This window comes from Ictidomys tridecemlineatus, chromosome 5 (genome assembly GCF_052094955.1).
Source record: "Ictidomys tridecemlineatus isolate mIctTri1 chromosome 5, mIctTri1.hap1, whole genome shotgun sequence".
NCBI classification, from domain to species: Eukaryota; Metazoa; Chordata; class Mammalia; order Rodentia; family Sciuridae; genus Ictidomys; species Ictidomys tridecemlineatus.
Genome location: NC_135481.1, coordinates 111,907,445 through 111,924,403, shown reverse-complemented (window position 1 = coordinate 111,924,403; position 16,959 = coordinate 111,907,445). Strand labels below are relative to the sequence as shown.

General features: G+C 35.9%; 1 protein-coding gene across 1 annotated transcript in view; it reads left to right on the top strand.

The window, feature by feature from the left end:
• The window catches only part of Catsperb (catsper channel auxiliary subunit beta), a 123,318-nt gene that overhangs the window by 94,177 nt on the left and 12,182 nt on the right, over positions 1-16,959 (top strand). Inside the window, exons 17-20 of the mRNA XM_078050723.1 lie at positions 1,840-2,030; positions 9,068-9,400; positions 12,666-12,805; positions 16,638-16,835. Of these exons, the coding sequence (XP_077906849.1) occupies positions 1,840-2,030; positions 9,068-9,400; positions 12,666-12,805; positions 16,638-16,835 (862 nt within the window). The remainder of the gene's footprint in view (positions 1-1,839; positions 2,031-9,067; positions 9,401-12,665; positions 12,806-16,637; positions 16,836-16,959) is intronic.

Below are 16,959 nucleotides of genomic sequence, written 5' to 3'. Positions count from 1 at the left end.
ATAGTATTTTTGGTTGGCATCCATTTTCTTTCAGAGCTTTGTGTATATTATTCCAGACCTCCTAGCTTTTAGGGTCTGAGTTGAGAAATCAACTGAAATCAGATTGGTTTCCCTCTAAATGTTACCTGTGTCTGATATCTCACCTTTTAGAGGGAGAAAAATAATTACAACAACCAATGCAAACAATATACAGCATTAAACCAAATATTTTCTGCTATGACATCTACAATGCTAATTGTCACAATAAACAGAAATTATATGATCAGTTATTGCCCACAGTAAAAAACAGTAAGTTTACAAAAGGCATTACAATTTCAAATGGTAGACTGGGAAAGAACAGAAGTGATATAGGATATAATGATTATGAGGGAGGAGGAGAGAGGGATAGAAGTAAAAAGATAAAAGAAGAGTGAAAGGGGAAACAATAGAGATTGGCTGTTAGTGGAAGAAAAGAGAAACAACCAAGGGAAACAGATAAGTGAGAGAAAAATATGTATGTAAAGTAAAAAAATTTAAAAAAAATAAATAAAAGAATGCAAAACAAAACAGAAATATTAATCAAATATCCTAGTCCTCAAAATACTGATCCATGAAAAAAACTTGCTTCAGGGGCTGGGGTTATGGCTCAGCAGTAGAACACCCACCTCGCAAGTGCGAGGCCCTGGGTTTGATATTCAGCACCACATAAAAATAAATAAATTAATTAAAGATATTGTGTCCAATTACAACTTCAAAAAAAAGAAAGAAAGAAAGAAAGAAAAAGAAAAAGAAATAAATAACTTGCTTCAAAAATGCTAGAAATGGGAAAAAACAAATATGAATATGTATAAATGTCCATGAACCATTAAGGTCACAAATAAACAGAGAAAAGAAAACAAAAACAAAAAAGATCTCAATGAAAAGTTAAAGAATATGTCTGTTGGAGTTCAAAAAATTCTCAGCTTCAGTGTTACATGGGGTCACTGGAGTGAGAGAGGTAATCCCATAGGCAGAATTCCTGCAGGCAGGGTTTAGGCTTGAGTGGACTCCTTTCTTTACTGAATACCAACTGGTCTGGAGACTTTAAATCAGTGCACCTCCGGAACCCAGCAATTGACAGTCCACACTCGAAGACTGTACCCCAGGAATTTCCCCTGGGTTCCATGTGTGTGGTTGAGAAGCCAATTCTTAATCCACTACATCACTTGTGCACTCCATATCTCCTGGTCTCAGGTTCAATCTCCAAATTCAATCTCTCCCACCCCCATCCTTTTGAATTCCCAGGCAGGTGCATTTCTCCCAGCTGGTCTTCAAGCAGCTGGGTTGGAGAAGGACGAGGAGATCTAGGTGGGTTTTCACAAGAGCCAATGACTTTTAAAGTTACATTTAGGCCTAAAATCTCTTTTAAAAACAGTTGAATTCTATAACCTCAAATCTACAAACAAACAAAAAGAGGCTCAATGTTGTATTGCCAGAAATTCACTGTTATGATCTGAATGTGTGCATCTCTACAAAATTTCTAGGTTGAATCCTGACCCCTGAGGTTATGCATTAGGAAGCCTTGAGCCACATCCCCAGCCCCATCCCCAGCCTTTTTAATTTTGTTTGGAGACAAGGTCTCACTGAATTGCCCAGGGTGGTCTCAAACTTGCAATCCTCCTGCCTCCCAACTATCAGGAATTACAGGCATGTACCACAATGCCAGGATGACAACTAATGAGTTTTAACAAATGTTAATCAAATGTTTATTCGTTAGCCAAGGGTAGTATATATTATTTGTAAACTAAATAAAAGAAATTATGCTTGTTTAAGCCATGATGATGTCTAAATTACTTAATGAGCTTTTATTTTCTTTTTTAGTAAAAGTGGAAAAGCTCACATAAGAAAGATATTGCAACACAAGACTCCCAAAGGATTTTTGTCCTCGGTTATTGCAGAAACAATAAATGCTTTTGAATTAGAAGATGAAAGTGAGAGCCCTTGTTTGTCTAGTTCTCTTCTCATTGATAAAACTTCAAATTTCACCTATAAACTTACTCTTACATTACAAAGTAAGTATAAAAAATATAATACATCTGTAATAGACAAAAAAAAATGAAAAAAAAAATCTTTCAAGAAGATTGTTCATGGTCGTAGAGCAATACAATTCAAATTTTAGTCCGGCTGACAACCTAACAAAGTTTATGTACACTTAGGTTCCTAAAGTATTTATTTGTTCCTAATATGGTAAACCTACATAAAATTTCCTTAATATTTCATCAATAGTAGTACCCTGTTATTTATTCATATGAGGTTATTTTTCCTTAAACAGTGTTTAGAAGAAGTGAGAGAAAATAGGAATTATATGTCAATTAAAATGGGGAAAAATTAAGAAAATAAGTTTATGTAATTTTTTGTAATTTTTTCCTATATAATAAATAATTTTAATCATTCTTTAAAAGAATATTTCTATTTCAAAGGATTATCTGATACAAACACAATAAAAGTTGGTATAGTTTACTATGAGGATTTGGATTTTACTCTAAACAAATGCAAAATCATTGGTGACTTCAATTAAGCTGTTTGTTGGGGTGGCATAGACAAAAGTCTGATTGGAATGGGTTCAAGAAAAATTATAGAAAGGAACAGAACTGAAGCCAGTGTGTAAAGATGACTGTTTCAGGGAGCTGCCCTAAAAAGGGGAAGAGAGAAGTGATGTGACCTTTTATAGGTATATTAGAAATAATTTGGGGTTTGTTTTAAATGGGAAAAAGAGTGTGTGCATAATAGAGGTAATTATGAGGCTCTCTGAGAACTCTTTTTACTTTTCCAAAGTGAGGTGCATCTTGCTGATGTGTTTCTTGACCCAGGGTGGGGTTGGTATGAGGGAGTGGTGAGCCTTTCTCAGAAAGGTCCTTGGGCAGAAAGTGAAATTTTTCTTAAAATGGTGGGCTGTCGCTTAAGATGGCCATCCAGATGCTAAGCAAGGACCTTACAGTAGGCTATGTTAGCTTGTCAAGAATTACTTTCAACAGCTTGCTGCTAGCAACTCAAAATGCACTAAAATTTGCAAATTAAGTTTGCATTCTGGAAACTTAATTTCAAGTATTACATACGCAGATAATAGAGAAACAGTCACACAGCCAACTGAAATACTGTAAAGGAAACATCACTTAATGATGTGAGAAATAGTCCAGTGGTCCATGTTCAAAATACAGCATTTAGCTTTAAATGTAAAATCACTTGGGTATAGGAAAGGAAGCTAGAGGGAGAGCAAAATGAAAAGTTGCAAGCAGTTAACACCAGAGTGTAAAGATTCACGGTCCCTTGACAAACAGGCATGTGAGAAGAAAGGGACCTTCCCCCTCACCAACAGAGATAAACTGTGTTCATGGTAAAAGGCACTCAATCCAAGAGAGCTTTCTCAGCCACAAGAGAACAAAGGGAGGTGGGGACAACTAAAGGTATATTTCTTTAAATCAACCAACAGTAGACAGTAAAACCTAGGCAGACTTGGGAAGACTGTGCACTCCACATTTCTCAGCCAATGAGGAACTGGAAGAGGGACTTCGCATTCTAGGGGATAAATTACAGGTTGTACCCAATCTGTGTGTCCCTGACTACCAGGCACCCAATCTTGCAAGACCATCATTAAAGTAAAGCCTCACTCTTTGCCATACCTCATGTCGCTTAGTCCATTCTTTGGGCTTGGATAGGAGAGCTTGTTTCTCACAGCGAAAACCCAAAGACCTAGAAGAAGCCGGCCCACAACATACCCCAGTTGAAATGATTCCCCAAGACCACATTGTAAGCACATGGCCCACAAATGAAGGAGACAGGAGAGGGGAAGCAGACCTCAGATCAGCAAGCTTTCCTTTAATCTGCAGTGAAGCCTATTGATTAGACACAGGAGGGCTCTGCCCTTGCAACCTGATCCCTGTCTTTGATGTACCTACCCCCCTTAAATAAGCCACCAGAAACATTTTGTCTTTTGTCTAATTCCAGAATCCTTGTGGACTAGATCTATCAGGGGCTTTGCATTCTGTAAATATATTTCTGAGTATTTGTGCTTTGTTACTTACTAATTATCTGAGATTGTAAATTTTAGAGTGGCTTGGATTATTCTGGACAGAAAGAAAGACCCCTTAATGAGACGCCAGCCATCGTACTCCCCCCACCCCGTATGTGCATCCCTGTGAATATATTTCTGGCTTTATATTGTTAAATGAAAATAGTATATTCTGAATGTAATATTGTTTCATTTTTTTTAGTTACAAATCCTGTGAGGAATGGCATTTTATTCACTTTTTTATTTAATAGCCTTTAATTTTCAGAGAAATTTTTAAGTTTACAGAAAAAAAATTGAGTAGGCAGTACAGGATTTGAAAAAAATTAATTTTCATGAAGTATATTATTACCCTTCTCTCCAACTCAGTTTTTTCCATATTTAACCTCTAGTAATTGTGTAGTATATTTGCTACAATTCATAAGCCAGTATATTACATTGGATAATGAGAATCAGTGAAGCCATACTTTACCCGTCACTAAAGTCCTCAGTTGGTATTACAGTTTGCTCTTTTGTGTAGTATATAGTATGGGTTTTGACAAATGCCTGTATCCTGTATCCACCATGACAGCATCAACAGAAGAATTTCACTGTCCTAAAATCCTCTGTGTTTCATCTATTCATCACTCCTCCCCTTCACCTATTCCTTCCTTCCCTCTAAATCCTTGGAAACTCTTTATATTTTTGCCCTCTCTATAGTTTTGCCTTTTCCATAATGTTGTTTACTTGGAATCATATTGTAGATAGCCATTCCAGATTCAGCTTGTTTCATGAGTAATGTTCGACAGTATGGATATACTACAGTTTGCCCATTCCACTTTAGAAAGGCAAATCTTGCTTCTAGTTTAAGGCAGTTCTGATTAAGTCTAGTGAAGAGTTTTGTGTGGACATTGACCAAGTCATCTGGAGAAATGACCAGCAGTGTGAATGCTGACTCTTATGGCTTATCTTTGTAGGAACATTTCAAACTGTCTTCAAAAATGACTCTTCTTTTTTCCATTCATGCCAAGAATGAATGAGAGATCTTATTGCTTCTCATTTTCACCAGTATTTGGTGGTATCTGTGTTTGGGTTTTAGTTGCTTTGCTAGGTTTATGGTAGCACCTCAATGTTGTTTTACTTTGTAAGTCCCTAAAGGCATAGCATACCAAGTATCTCACCATGTGCCTATGTGCTATCAGTGTATCTCAGATGAGATGTTGTTCCAGATACTTTTCCCATTTTTAAATTGGTTGTTTGTTTTCTTAAGAGTTTTAAGACTTCTTTGTATAATTTAGATACCAGTCTATTATTAAATATGTGTTTCCAATATTTTGTCCCAGTCTGTGCCTTGTCTTTGCATTCAGTTCCTAGAATCTTTAATAAAAGAGACAATTCAAATAAAGTTCAATTTATCAATTTCCTCATTCATAGACAGTGCTTTTGGTTTTTTATCTAAAACCTTATTGCCAAACCCAGATTCATCTAGACTTTCTCCTATATTATCTTTGAGTACTAGGGGCTGGGCTTGTGGCTCAGTGATAAAGTACTTGCTTCACATGTGTGAGGCACTGGGTTCAATTCTCAGCACTGCATATAATTAAATGAATAAAATAAAGGTCTATCAACAACTAAAAATTTTTTTAAAAAACTAATTTCTAAATTTTGCATTTTACATTTAGGTTTATGATTCATTTTGAATTAATTTTGTGAAAGTTCTGTGTCTAGTTCATTATTTACATATGGATGTCCAAATGTTCCAGCAACATTTGTTGAGAAAACATACTTTCTCTTATGAGTTTCCTTTGCTCCTTTGTGAGCAATCAGTTGACTATATTTGTAAGAGTTTATTTCTAAATTTCTTGGTTTTGTTTCATTAATCTGTCTATTTTCCCCAAATATCATACTATGGGGATTACTGCAGCTTTATAGTAAGCATTTTTTTGGCAGGGAGGGGGCACAAGGGATTGAACTCAGGAACACTTGACCACTGAGCCACATCCCCAGCCCTATTTTGTATTTTGTTTAGAGACAGGGTCCCACTGAGTTGCTTAGGGCCTCGCTAAATTGCTGAGGCTGGCTTTGAACTTGTGATCTTCTTGCCTCAGCCTCCTGAGACCCTGGGGTTACAGGTGTGCTCCACCACCACACCTGGCTATAGTAAGTCTTAAGGTCAGTATGTCATTCCTGTACATTTATTCTTCAGTATTGTGTTTAGCATTCTCCATCTTTTGACTTTCCAAATAACCTTTAGGATCAAATTTTTTGGATATCAATGAAATAACTTATTAAGATTTTCAACTGGGCTAGGCGGCACACACCTATAATTCTAGCAGCTTGAGAGGCTGAGGCAGGAGGATCACCAGTTCATAGCCAGCCTCAGCAATGGCCAGATGCTAAGCAACTCAGTGAGACCCTGTCTCTAAATAAAATATAAAATAGGCCTGGGGATGTGGTTCAGTGGCCGAGTGCCCCTGAGTTCAATCCCCAGTACCTACTCCCCACAAAAAGGATTTTTTCGTTTGGATGAAATTTATAGTTGAAATGACATTTTAACAATATCGGGACTTCTTACTCCATGAAGATGCCATGTCTCACATTTACTTACATCTTCTTTGGTTTTTTCCTTTATTTTTAAAATTTTTAATTAGTTATACATGACAATAAAATGCACTATGATACATCAGACATAAATGGAGTATAATTTCTCATTTTTCTGGTTGTACATAAAGTAGAATCCCACCAGTCATATATAGTCATATATGTAATAGGGTAATAATGTCTGATGCATACTACTATCCTTTCTACTCCCATACCCCCTCCCCTCCTTTCATGCCCCTCTACCTAATCTAAAGTAACTCTATTCTTCCTTAGCTCCTTCCCCTGCCCTTATTGTGAATTATCATCCACATATCAGAGAAAACATTTGGACTTTGATTTTGGGGGGATTGGCTTACTTCATTTAACATGATATTCTCCAGCTCCATCCATTTACCAGCAAATGAGATAATATCGTTCTTTTTTAAGGCTAATATTCCATTGTGTACATATACCATGGTTTCTTTATCCATCTGTTGAAGGGCACTTAGGTTGGTTCCATAGTTCAGCTATTCTGAGTTGCTATAAATATCGATGTGGCTACATCACTGCCATATGCTGATTTTTAAGTTCCTTGGATATAAACCAAGGAGTGGGGTAGCTGGGACAAATGGTGGTTTCATTCCAAGCTTCTGAGGACTCTCCATACTGCTTTCCACAGTGGCTGCACCAACTTGCAGTCCCATCAGCAATGTGTGAGCATACCTTTTTCCCCACATTCTTGCCAACATTTGCTATTGCTTATATTCTTGATAATTGTCATTCTGACTGGTATGAAATGAAATCTTAGTTTTGATTTGCATTACTCAAATTGCTATAGATGTTGGACATTTTTTATATATTTGTTGATTGTATTCCTTCTTCTGTGAAGTGTCTATTCAGTTGCTTAGCCCTTTTATTCATATAGTTATTTGTTGTTGTTGTTGTTGTTGTTTTGGTGTTGAGTTGTTTTTTTTTTTAGTTCTTTATATATCCTGAAGATTAATCCTTTATCTAAGGTACATGTGGTAAATCTTGTCTCCCATTCTGTAGGCTCTCTCTTCATGTTATTGATTATTTCCTTTGCTGAGAAGAAAGCTTTTTAGTTTGAGTCCATCACATTTATCGATTTTTTTTGAATATTTATTTTTTAGTTGGACACAGTATCTTTATTTTATTTATTTATTTATTTTCATGTGGTGCTGAGGATCAAAACCAGGACCTCACACGTACTAAGCGAGTGCTCTACCGCTGAGCCACAACCCAAGCCCCCATTTATTGATTCTTGCTTTTACTTCTTGCACTTTAGGAGTCTTATTAAGGAAGTCTGATCCTAGGCTGACATGGTAAATGACATTCTTCATAGAACTAGAAAAGGCAATCATGAAATTCATTTGGAAAAATAAGAGACCCAGAATAGCCAAGGCAATCCTTAGCAAAATGACTGAAGCAGGAGGCATCACAATACCAGACCCTAAACTATACTACAGAGCCATACTAACAAAAATGGCATGATATTGGCACCAAACAGACATGAAGACCAATGGTACAAAATAGAAGACAAAGAGACAAACCCACATAAATAGAGCTATCTCATACAGACAAAGATGCCAAAAACATTCACTGGAGAAAAGATAGACTATCCAACAAAGGGTGCTGGGAAAATTGGAAATACACATGTAACAAAATGAAATTAAATTTCTATCTCTCACCCTGTACAAAAATCAACTCAAAGTGGATCAAAGACTTAGGGCAATAGAACAGAGACTCTGCGCCTAACAGAAGAAAAAGTAGGCCCAAATCTCCTTTGCTTTTTGCACTAGAAATTTGTAGTTTTTATCATTTAGATTTTTATCAGCTTGATACATTTTTTCTTTTTTTTTTTTTTTTTTGATGCTACATAAGTAAAGATACATTTTTAATTTTAAATCCAATTGTTCCTTGCAGGTATATAGGGAAAAAAATTAACTTGTATATTAGGCTCATACTCCTCAAAGTTGCTACAATCTCATAAATTCCAGGAGATTTTTATTGGTTCTTTGGGATTTTCTGCATAGACAATCATGTAATCTGTAAATAAAGTATATTTTATTGCTGAAGATATAATTCAGTGGTAGAGTACCTACTTACATTTTAGAACTGAGTCAGAAGAATTGCTGGAGCCCTGGATTTTAAGCCTGAGCAACAGAGCAAGAAACTATCATAAAGAAAGAGAGAGAAGAAGAAGAAATCAACTTTATTTAGTTCTACATATTATTTTTTTCCTGCTGTGAGTTTATAGAATTGTTTCATAAGTGTGGGCTTGTGAGTAGCAAATTCATGATAAACTTTCTATGTAATACATTTGAATTATAACCTAAAATGTTTTCAGCCATTAAGATCATAGTTTAAAGCTCAAATGGTGCATTTGTTAATTATATCCACCAGTGTGCTTGGTGAACATTGCCTGTTTTCTGGTATACCAAATCATTTCTGTTTTATCTCCAGCTGCTGGTTCCTCATTTAAAACTTCAGATATAGAAAAGACTGTTGTGATTCCTGGTTACAGCAGCTTCCTGATCACGGAAATTTTGGATCCGTCGAATGCTCTGGCTCTTGCTACCATGCCTCAAAGTGTCCCCCTTAATATGACCTTCATAAGAGAATCTTGGTTCTTATACAACTTTGGGTCTGTGAATGGACGAAAATGGTCTGTATTTTCAAAACCATGTAATTATTGGTTTCAACAATCTGACGATTCACTATCCCTCAACGTTGTGAAGTATATCGATCTGGGAAACTCTCAGGTTTTCAAAGTTAAGATCATACCTAATTCAAATCGTAAGTTGTTGTTGTTGAAGGGGGGGATCAAAAGGAGTTGTTGTTTTTCCTTGAATACTTTATTTTTTCCATTAAAATACTCCTTGATGTTTACTTTAACTTTGGTCCTCCCACCCCACCAACCCTAGTACTGGGAATGGAACCCAGGGGCCCTCTACCACCAAGCTATTTAGAGAGAGGGCTCACTAAATTACTGAGGATAGCCTCAAACTTGGAATCATTCTGCTTCAGCCTCCTGAGTTGCTGAGATTACAGATGTGTACTACCATACTGAGCTCTGTGATTAATGTTATGAATAGAATGCCAGTCATAATGGAAACCAAAGTTGCAAACACCATGGTGCAGGCCTATAATCCCAGCAACTTGGGAGACTGAGGCAGAAAGATCACAAGTTTGAGGCCATCCTGGGAAACCCTGTTTCAAAATAAAATTTTAAAAAGGCTAGTGATGTTGGGCAGGGATTGTGGCTCAGTGATAGAACACTTGCCTAACATGAATGAGGCACTGGTTTCCATCCCCAGCACCATATTTAAATAAATAAACAAAATAAAGATATTGTGTCCATTTACAATTAAAAAATATATATTTTTTAAAAGGAGGGGGGACGGTTAGTGATGTAGCTCAGTGGTAGAGCACCCCTAAATTCAATCCCCAGTACTACTTAAATAAATAAATAAAGCTTCTAATTACCAAGCACTTTTGCACAAGACTCTGTATTAAATGATTGTTTAGACATTACTTCATTTAATTTCTATAATGGCCCTAAAAACTAGATAATAATCCTCATGTTAAAAATGAAAATTAGAGGGGCTGGGGATGTGGCTCAAGCGGTTGTGCGCGGTAGCGTGCTTGCCTGGCATGCGTGCAGCCCAGGTTTGATCCTCAGCACCACATACAAAATAAAGATGTGTGTCCACCGAAAACTGGAAAATAAATTTTAAAAAAAAATTCTCTAAAAAAAATGAAAATTATATTAAATGACCATTCCAAGTTTACACAGGATTTTAGTTTAGATTTTTATAGAAATCAAAGTTGCAAACTTTGGTGCAAGCCTATAATCCCAGCTACCTGGGAGACTGAGATAGGAGAATCACAAGTTTGAGGCCAGCCTGAAATGAAAACCTTTTAATTACTTTGGTTTTGTTATATTCATTTTAGGTATTTAATTTAAACCAAAAATAGCTTTTACAGAGAATACTGTACTTATTCTCATATAATTATGTTAAACCAAAACTCTTGAGACTGAAATGTCTTTGAAATAAAAGGGTTTATTAAGCATTATACACACACTAGCCAGAGACGGACCAAGTCCTGAGACAAGTTCCTACAAATATGAGCATCAGGGCTGGATATGAGTTGTAAAAATGTTGGCTGGACCTAAGAGTCAGTAACACTTTTGAAATTTTTAAAAAATGGAAAAGGAAGTATAGGTGGTTTACATTATTGGAAAAAGTATAGATAGCCAAGAGCAGTGGAATAACTTAAAGTGTGGAAAGGTTTTGCAATAGATGGCCAATCCATAAGGAAAAGGGCTTGCTGCTTGAACCCAGGGGCCCTCTACCACCAAGCTATACCCCCAGCCCTTTCATTGGTTGATGTTAAAATAGTCTGCAAATTTTATATGTAACCAGGACACAGTGGCACAGTGGCATTATGGGTTTTAAGTCAGGTTTCAACTACATTCAGGAATCAGGAATGTGATACATTCATTTGTTGGTTTTTGGCTAACTTCTCTACGTCTTCTGCCTTCCACTTTCTGTCTTTGTAATTAAATTAGGACATCTAAATTTTTTTAATCAAGTAATACTAAACTTTAATTAAAGATTACTAAACAAAAATAATAGGAGGCCAATATTTAACACTAAGCTCCTGCAGTGCACCCCAACAGATCAAAATAAAAATCAAAATAGTCATTCATGCTAAAATTTTGTATTACCAAACCAAAATTAAATTATCTGACCTTCCCAGAAATCAGGAGTATTAAAAAGACAGTCAAATTTCCCCCAAATAGAGCAGTCGCCTCCCTTGCCTGTTTCTGAAGAATAACCTAGTCTGTGCTACTCAAGGTGTGTTCACTGGACAAGCCTCATTGATGTTATGTGGGCACTTGTTAGAAATGCAGAATCTCAGACCTCACTCCTGTCCCGGTTAATCCACACTTTAACCAAATCCCTCATTAAAGATTAGAAAGCACTTATTACCAGATCACTTTGGTTTGAGGGAAACAGCTTCACATGGGACCATTATCAAATTACTTATTACTTCTCAATTCCAGTTTACTGATTAATAAAGGTGGCAGTTAGACCATATTGTATGTCAAATCTTTTTCCAATAATGTTCTCAGCCTGGCAAGGTCACCCATATAGGCAGAAAGTGGCCTGATGACATACAGTACTTTACTTGAAATGCCAAGAGTTTTCTCTTGGCAACAATTGACTGGCAGCCTCTCAAACTGAGTATCTATTCTCTAGTTTTTCTACAGTTTACCAATTCAATGTAACTGTAACCAAATGCATCAGTACAAATGATGAATACAAAGCCAATAAGTACAATCACTAACTATGAGTGAAAAAGCTTTATTTCTTTCAGCAAGTAAGGAGAGCACTGGGGATAATTCCCAAAGCACTGTCTCCACAAAGAAAGTAAGGGCTTTTATTGGGGAAACTTTTGTACATGTTTCATAGGAAAGATTCATCATCATATGTGGGAACTGGCATGTCCCTGAGCATGCTCAGTTCAAGATTATACATCACTAGTCTAAAAATGTCAGACAGAAATGCCCCTGGGCAGAGAATTTAATGCTGTAATGAGCAAAATTTATTTACTTTTCTAGGTCACCAAAAACGGGTGAGTCAGAGTGAATCTGCAGTTTGGGCTGATTCCTTATAAGAATCTCTATAGGGCCTTATCTGAAACAAACAAACAAAAAACCAAGTTTGAAGGAACATTAAAAGTCATTCAAAGGGGCACAGCTCCTCTACTACCCCACAAGCACAGGTGGTTGTCCTTAAAAGTACCTCCCTACCAACTAACATAGCCAGGATTATCCAAGTGACCTTTGTACACATTTGAGAACCTGACTGATGAAATGAAGAAACATTTTTTTAAGAATTATTAAAGTTGCCTCTATATAAGTTGCTAACTATATTTGCTAGCTTTCATAAGAGATGCTGTAGATGTTCTAAATTCCTGATTAACCCATCATTATTAAACTATGTTTACAATTTTTATTATGCACTATTCACTGTTGACATTGTTTCCATAGGTTTTCAAATAATCGACTACCCACTAGTGGAAGTATTAGTTGGAAACCCAATGTTGTTGGAAGTTAAAGTGGAAGGTGCCTTCGACGATACTAATAGTTATCTAGTGGAAATTTCTGTAACTAGCAGATCGTTACGTCAAGTAAGATTTTCTTTAATTACAAAAAGGCCTATTAATATAGAAAATTTAGAGTGTAAGCTAAGAAAAAAAGAAATTTAAAGGTACACTGAGTCCTACCCATCAAGGATGACTATGAACATTTTCTGGTTTTTTGTTTTTGTTTTTTTTTGGGGGGCGGGAGTGGGGGTTCTGGGCTCAAGCTTAGAATCTTCCAGCCTCAATATCCCAAGTAGCTGGGATCACAGGCACATGCCACCATGCCAAGCTTGACTTAACACTTTTAACATGTAGGGTATTGAAAAAGGCAGGGTAGAGTTTCAAAACAGAGGTTAAAAGTATGAGCTCTGGAGAAGACAACCTAGATTAGATCTCACTCTGATGCTGTCTGTGCGACCTTGGAAAAATTACTTTAGCATGGCCATTTTCTCATCTCTGAAATGAAGATAATAGTAAAATCAAAGGTAATAATACAAGTAGGGCATCTCAAACAAGGTCTGCCCTGGAGTGTAGCTCAGTGACAGAGTGCTGACTCAGCATACAGGAGGCCCTGAGTCCCATTCCCAGCACTGTAAAAATAAATAAAATTAATAAATTAGGGCTGGGATTGTAGCTTGGTGGTAGAGCATTTCCCTAGCACATGTGAGGCATTGGGATCCGTCCTTAACATCACATAAAAATAAATAAATAACATAAATAAAAATATTGGGTTGTGGTTATAGATCAGTGGTAGAGCGCTCACCTAGCATGTATCCTCAGCACCACATAAAAATAAATAAAGTCCATCAACAACTAAAAAATAAAAAATAAAAGTATTGTGTCCATCTACAACAAAAAAAATTTAATAAATAACAATGTAATTTATTACTTTAATAAATAAGAAATAAGTAACAAAGTAAACAATGTCTGGGACCTAGAAAGTGCTCAATAACTATTAATTTATAGTATCTTCTAATTTTTTCCATAAAACAAGGAAAGCATTATATATACTCATTTTGAAATGTGCTCATTTCATTTAACCATGTTTTAATCATTTCAAAATTAATACATCTTTTGCTACATATTCTAAAACGTTTTGTCATGAAAACTTTAGACAATAGAAGATCTTCTGTGTATCCACTACCCAAATAAAACAAGAGTCAAGATTCTGCTACCTTTATCGTTCCTATTAATTTTTATTTATATTTTGATAATATATATTTCATCAGTGAGAAAGGACTGGATTGAGCCCAAGGGTGCTTAACATCTGAGCCACATCCCTAGCCCTTTTTGTTTGATTCTTTTTATTTTTTTAAAGAGAGAGAGAGAGAGAATTTTTAATATTTATTTTTTAGTTTTTGGTGGACACAACATCTTTATTTTATTTTTATGAGGTGCTGAGCATCGAACCCAGCGCCCCACACATGCCAGGCGAGCACGTTACTGCTTGAGCCACATCCTCAGCCCTTTGTTTGATATTTTGAGACAGGATTTTGCTAAGATGCTTAAAGCCTCGAAAAACTGCTCAAGATGTCTTTTTTTTAATCTTTATTTTATTTATATATTTTTATGTGGTGCTGACAATTGAGCCCAGTGCCTCATCCATGTAAGCACTCTAACACTGAGCTACAACCCCAGCTCCTGAGGCTGTCTTTGACTTACAATCCTCTTGCTTCAGCCTCCAGAGCTGCTGGAATTACAGTGTTTGCCACTGTGCCTGGCCTGATATATTTTTAAAGGAACAGTCAACATCACATCCTTTCACTCCCACAAACTTTCTTTCTCTCACATAACAGCAATGCCACACCATATACAAAATTTTTAAAAATAATATTTGGGTATTATATAAAACCTAACTCACAATCATATTTCCTCAATTTTCTCCAAAAATTATTTACAGTGTTTTGTTTGAACTGAAATACAAACAAGATTCACAAATTATATGTTTTATATCTTAAGGTTTCTTTTTTTTATATCTCCTTAACATGTCATTATGTATTAATGATTTTCTAATTGATTTTATTTTTTAAATTCATGACAGCAGAATGCATTACAATTCTTATTACACATATAGAGCACAATTTTTCATATCTCTGTATATAATGTATATTCACACCAATTCATGTCTTCACACATATACTTTGGATAATGATGTACCTCACATTCCACCATCATTGCTAATCCCCTGCCCCCTCTCTTCCCCTCCCACCCCTCTGCCCTATCTAGAGTTCATGTATTCCTTCTATGCTCCCCCTCCCTACTCCATTATGACTCAGTCACCTTATATCACAGAATGGCATTTGTCTTTTGGGGATTGGCTAACTTAGATTGTCTTCTCTAACTCCATCCATTTACCTGCAAATGGGATGGACTCAACTAAAAAGTCTCTTCTCCGCAAAAGAAACAATCTGTGAGGTGAATAGACAGCTTACATCTTGGGAGCAAATTTTTACCCCTCACACATCAGATAGAGCACTAATGTCTAGGGAATATAAAGAACCCCAAAAGCTAAGCACCAAAAAAAAAAAAATAACCCAATCAATAAATGGGCCAAGGACCTTAACAGACACTTCTCAGAAGAGGATATACAATCAATCAACAAATATATGAAAAAATGTTCATCATCTTTAGCAATTAGAGAAATGCAAATCAAAACTACTCTAAGATATCATCTCACTCCAGTCAGAATGGCAGCTATTATGAAGACAAACAACAATAAGTGTTGGTGAGGATGTAGGGAAAAGGTACATTAATTCATATCTTAAGTTTTAATCAAGGACCCTATGTTCCATTTTCTTCCCCTGCCATCAAATTGTAGAAATTGTGTCAATTGCACTATGGAATGTCCAACATTCTAATTTTTTCTGTTTCCTTTTTGTTGCTTAACTTGTGTCTTTAACCCACTGTACTTTCTTTTATACTGGAACTCTGCTTGAATTCAAGTTCGATGTGTTTGGTAAAAGTATGTAAAAATACATCATTTGTAGTGACTACTGCATCTGAGGACAGAAAAGGAACTACTACTCTACCAGATTCTACCACATCACTACAGTAGTTACTAGTATTTTCTACATTTTTTAAAGTTCAAAAAAAAATACTTAAAATTTTCAAATAGTATTTATTACATTTTATTAACCATTTAATTTTGATCAAGGATCAAATATATTTACCGTGCCTTAATTCCTACCAAAAACCTATCTTTATGAAATATAGTAATTGCTAAGTGGATAATTTTTTTCAAAGTATAGATCAATTAAAGTTACTTTATTCACATCATCAAAGCAAATATTCAGGTGCTCATCATGAATGAGGGAAGCCTTATAGATAGCCCAAATATTTCTCAAAACCAATTAGATTTGAATATATTTCTTCATGTAAAAGAATATGTTTTCTGATATGATTTAGTCTAAAACAGATTATCATGGTCAAATTTGTCATTGTATTGTCATTATTTTCCTACATTTTTTTCTATATTCTTTACTTGGTTGCTATATTAGTCTGAGAGGGTTGCCACAATGAAATAACTCAAGACTGCGTTGCTTAAAAAACAGAAATTCACTTTTGCACAGTTCTGAGGGCTAAAAGTCCAACCTCAGGCTGTGGGCATGTTCTGAGGCTTCTTCTCTCAAAAATGGCTGACTTCTTTTGTCCTCTCCTGGTTGCTCCTAGTTCTGAGTGCTGTGTTCCAATCTCACCAGTTATATTGGATTAGGGCACATCCAAATGACCTTCTTTTACCTCAATTACCTCTGTAAAAGTCCTATCTCTAAATACAGTCATATTCTGAGGTATTAGAGGTTTGGGGAATTTTGTATGGACACGATTCAATCCATAACAGTTATCATTAAATAAATTTCATCGATTTGAATACTTTCAGGGTTCAACTTCACTAGCATTGATTGCCTGGGCAGCATCAACGCAGTGCTTTGTTACAACAGTGGTGACAACATTGAAAAGTAGCTGTAGTTATCTCAGAGCTATGCAACATGTTTCTAATATAATTATCCCATTTGAAGACTGGATCAGTGGAGTTCATGAAGACAGTCAGGGTTTTAATATGATCAAAACTTTGCCGGTAAGAAATCTAAGTATATTGGGGCTGGGGATATAGCTCAGTAGTAAAGCATTTGCTTAGCATGAGCAAGGCCCTGGGTTTTATCCCCAGCACCACTGTTTTAGTTAGCTTTTCATCACTGTGA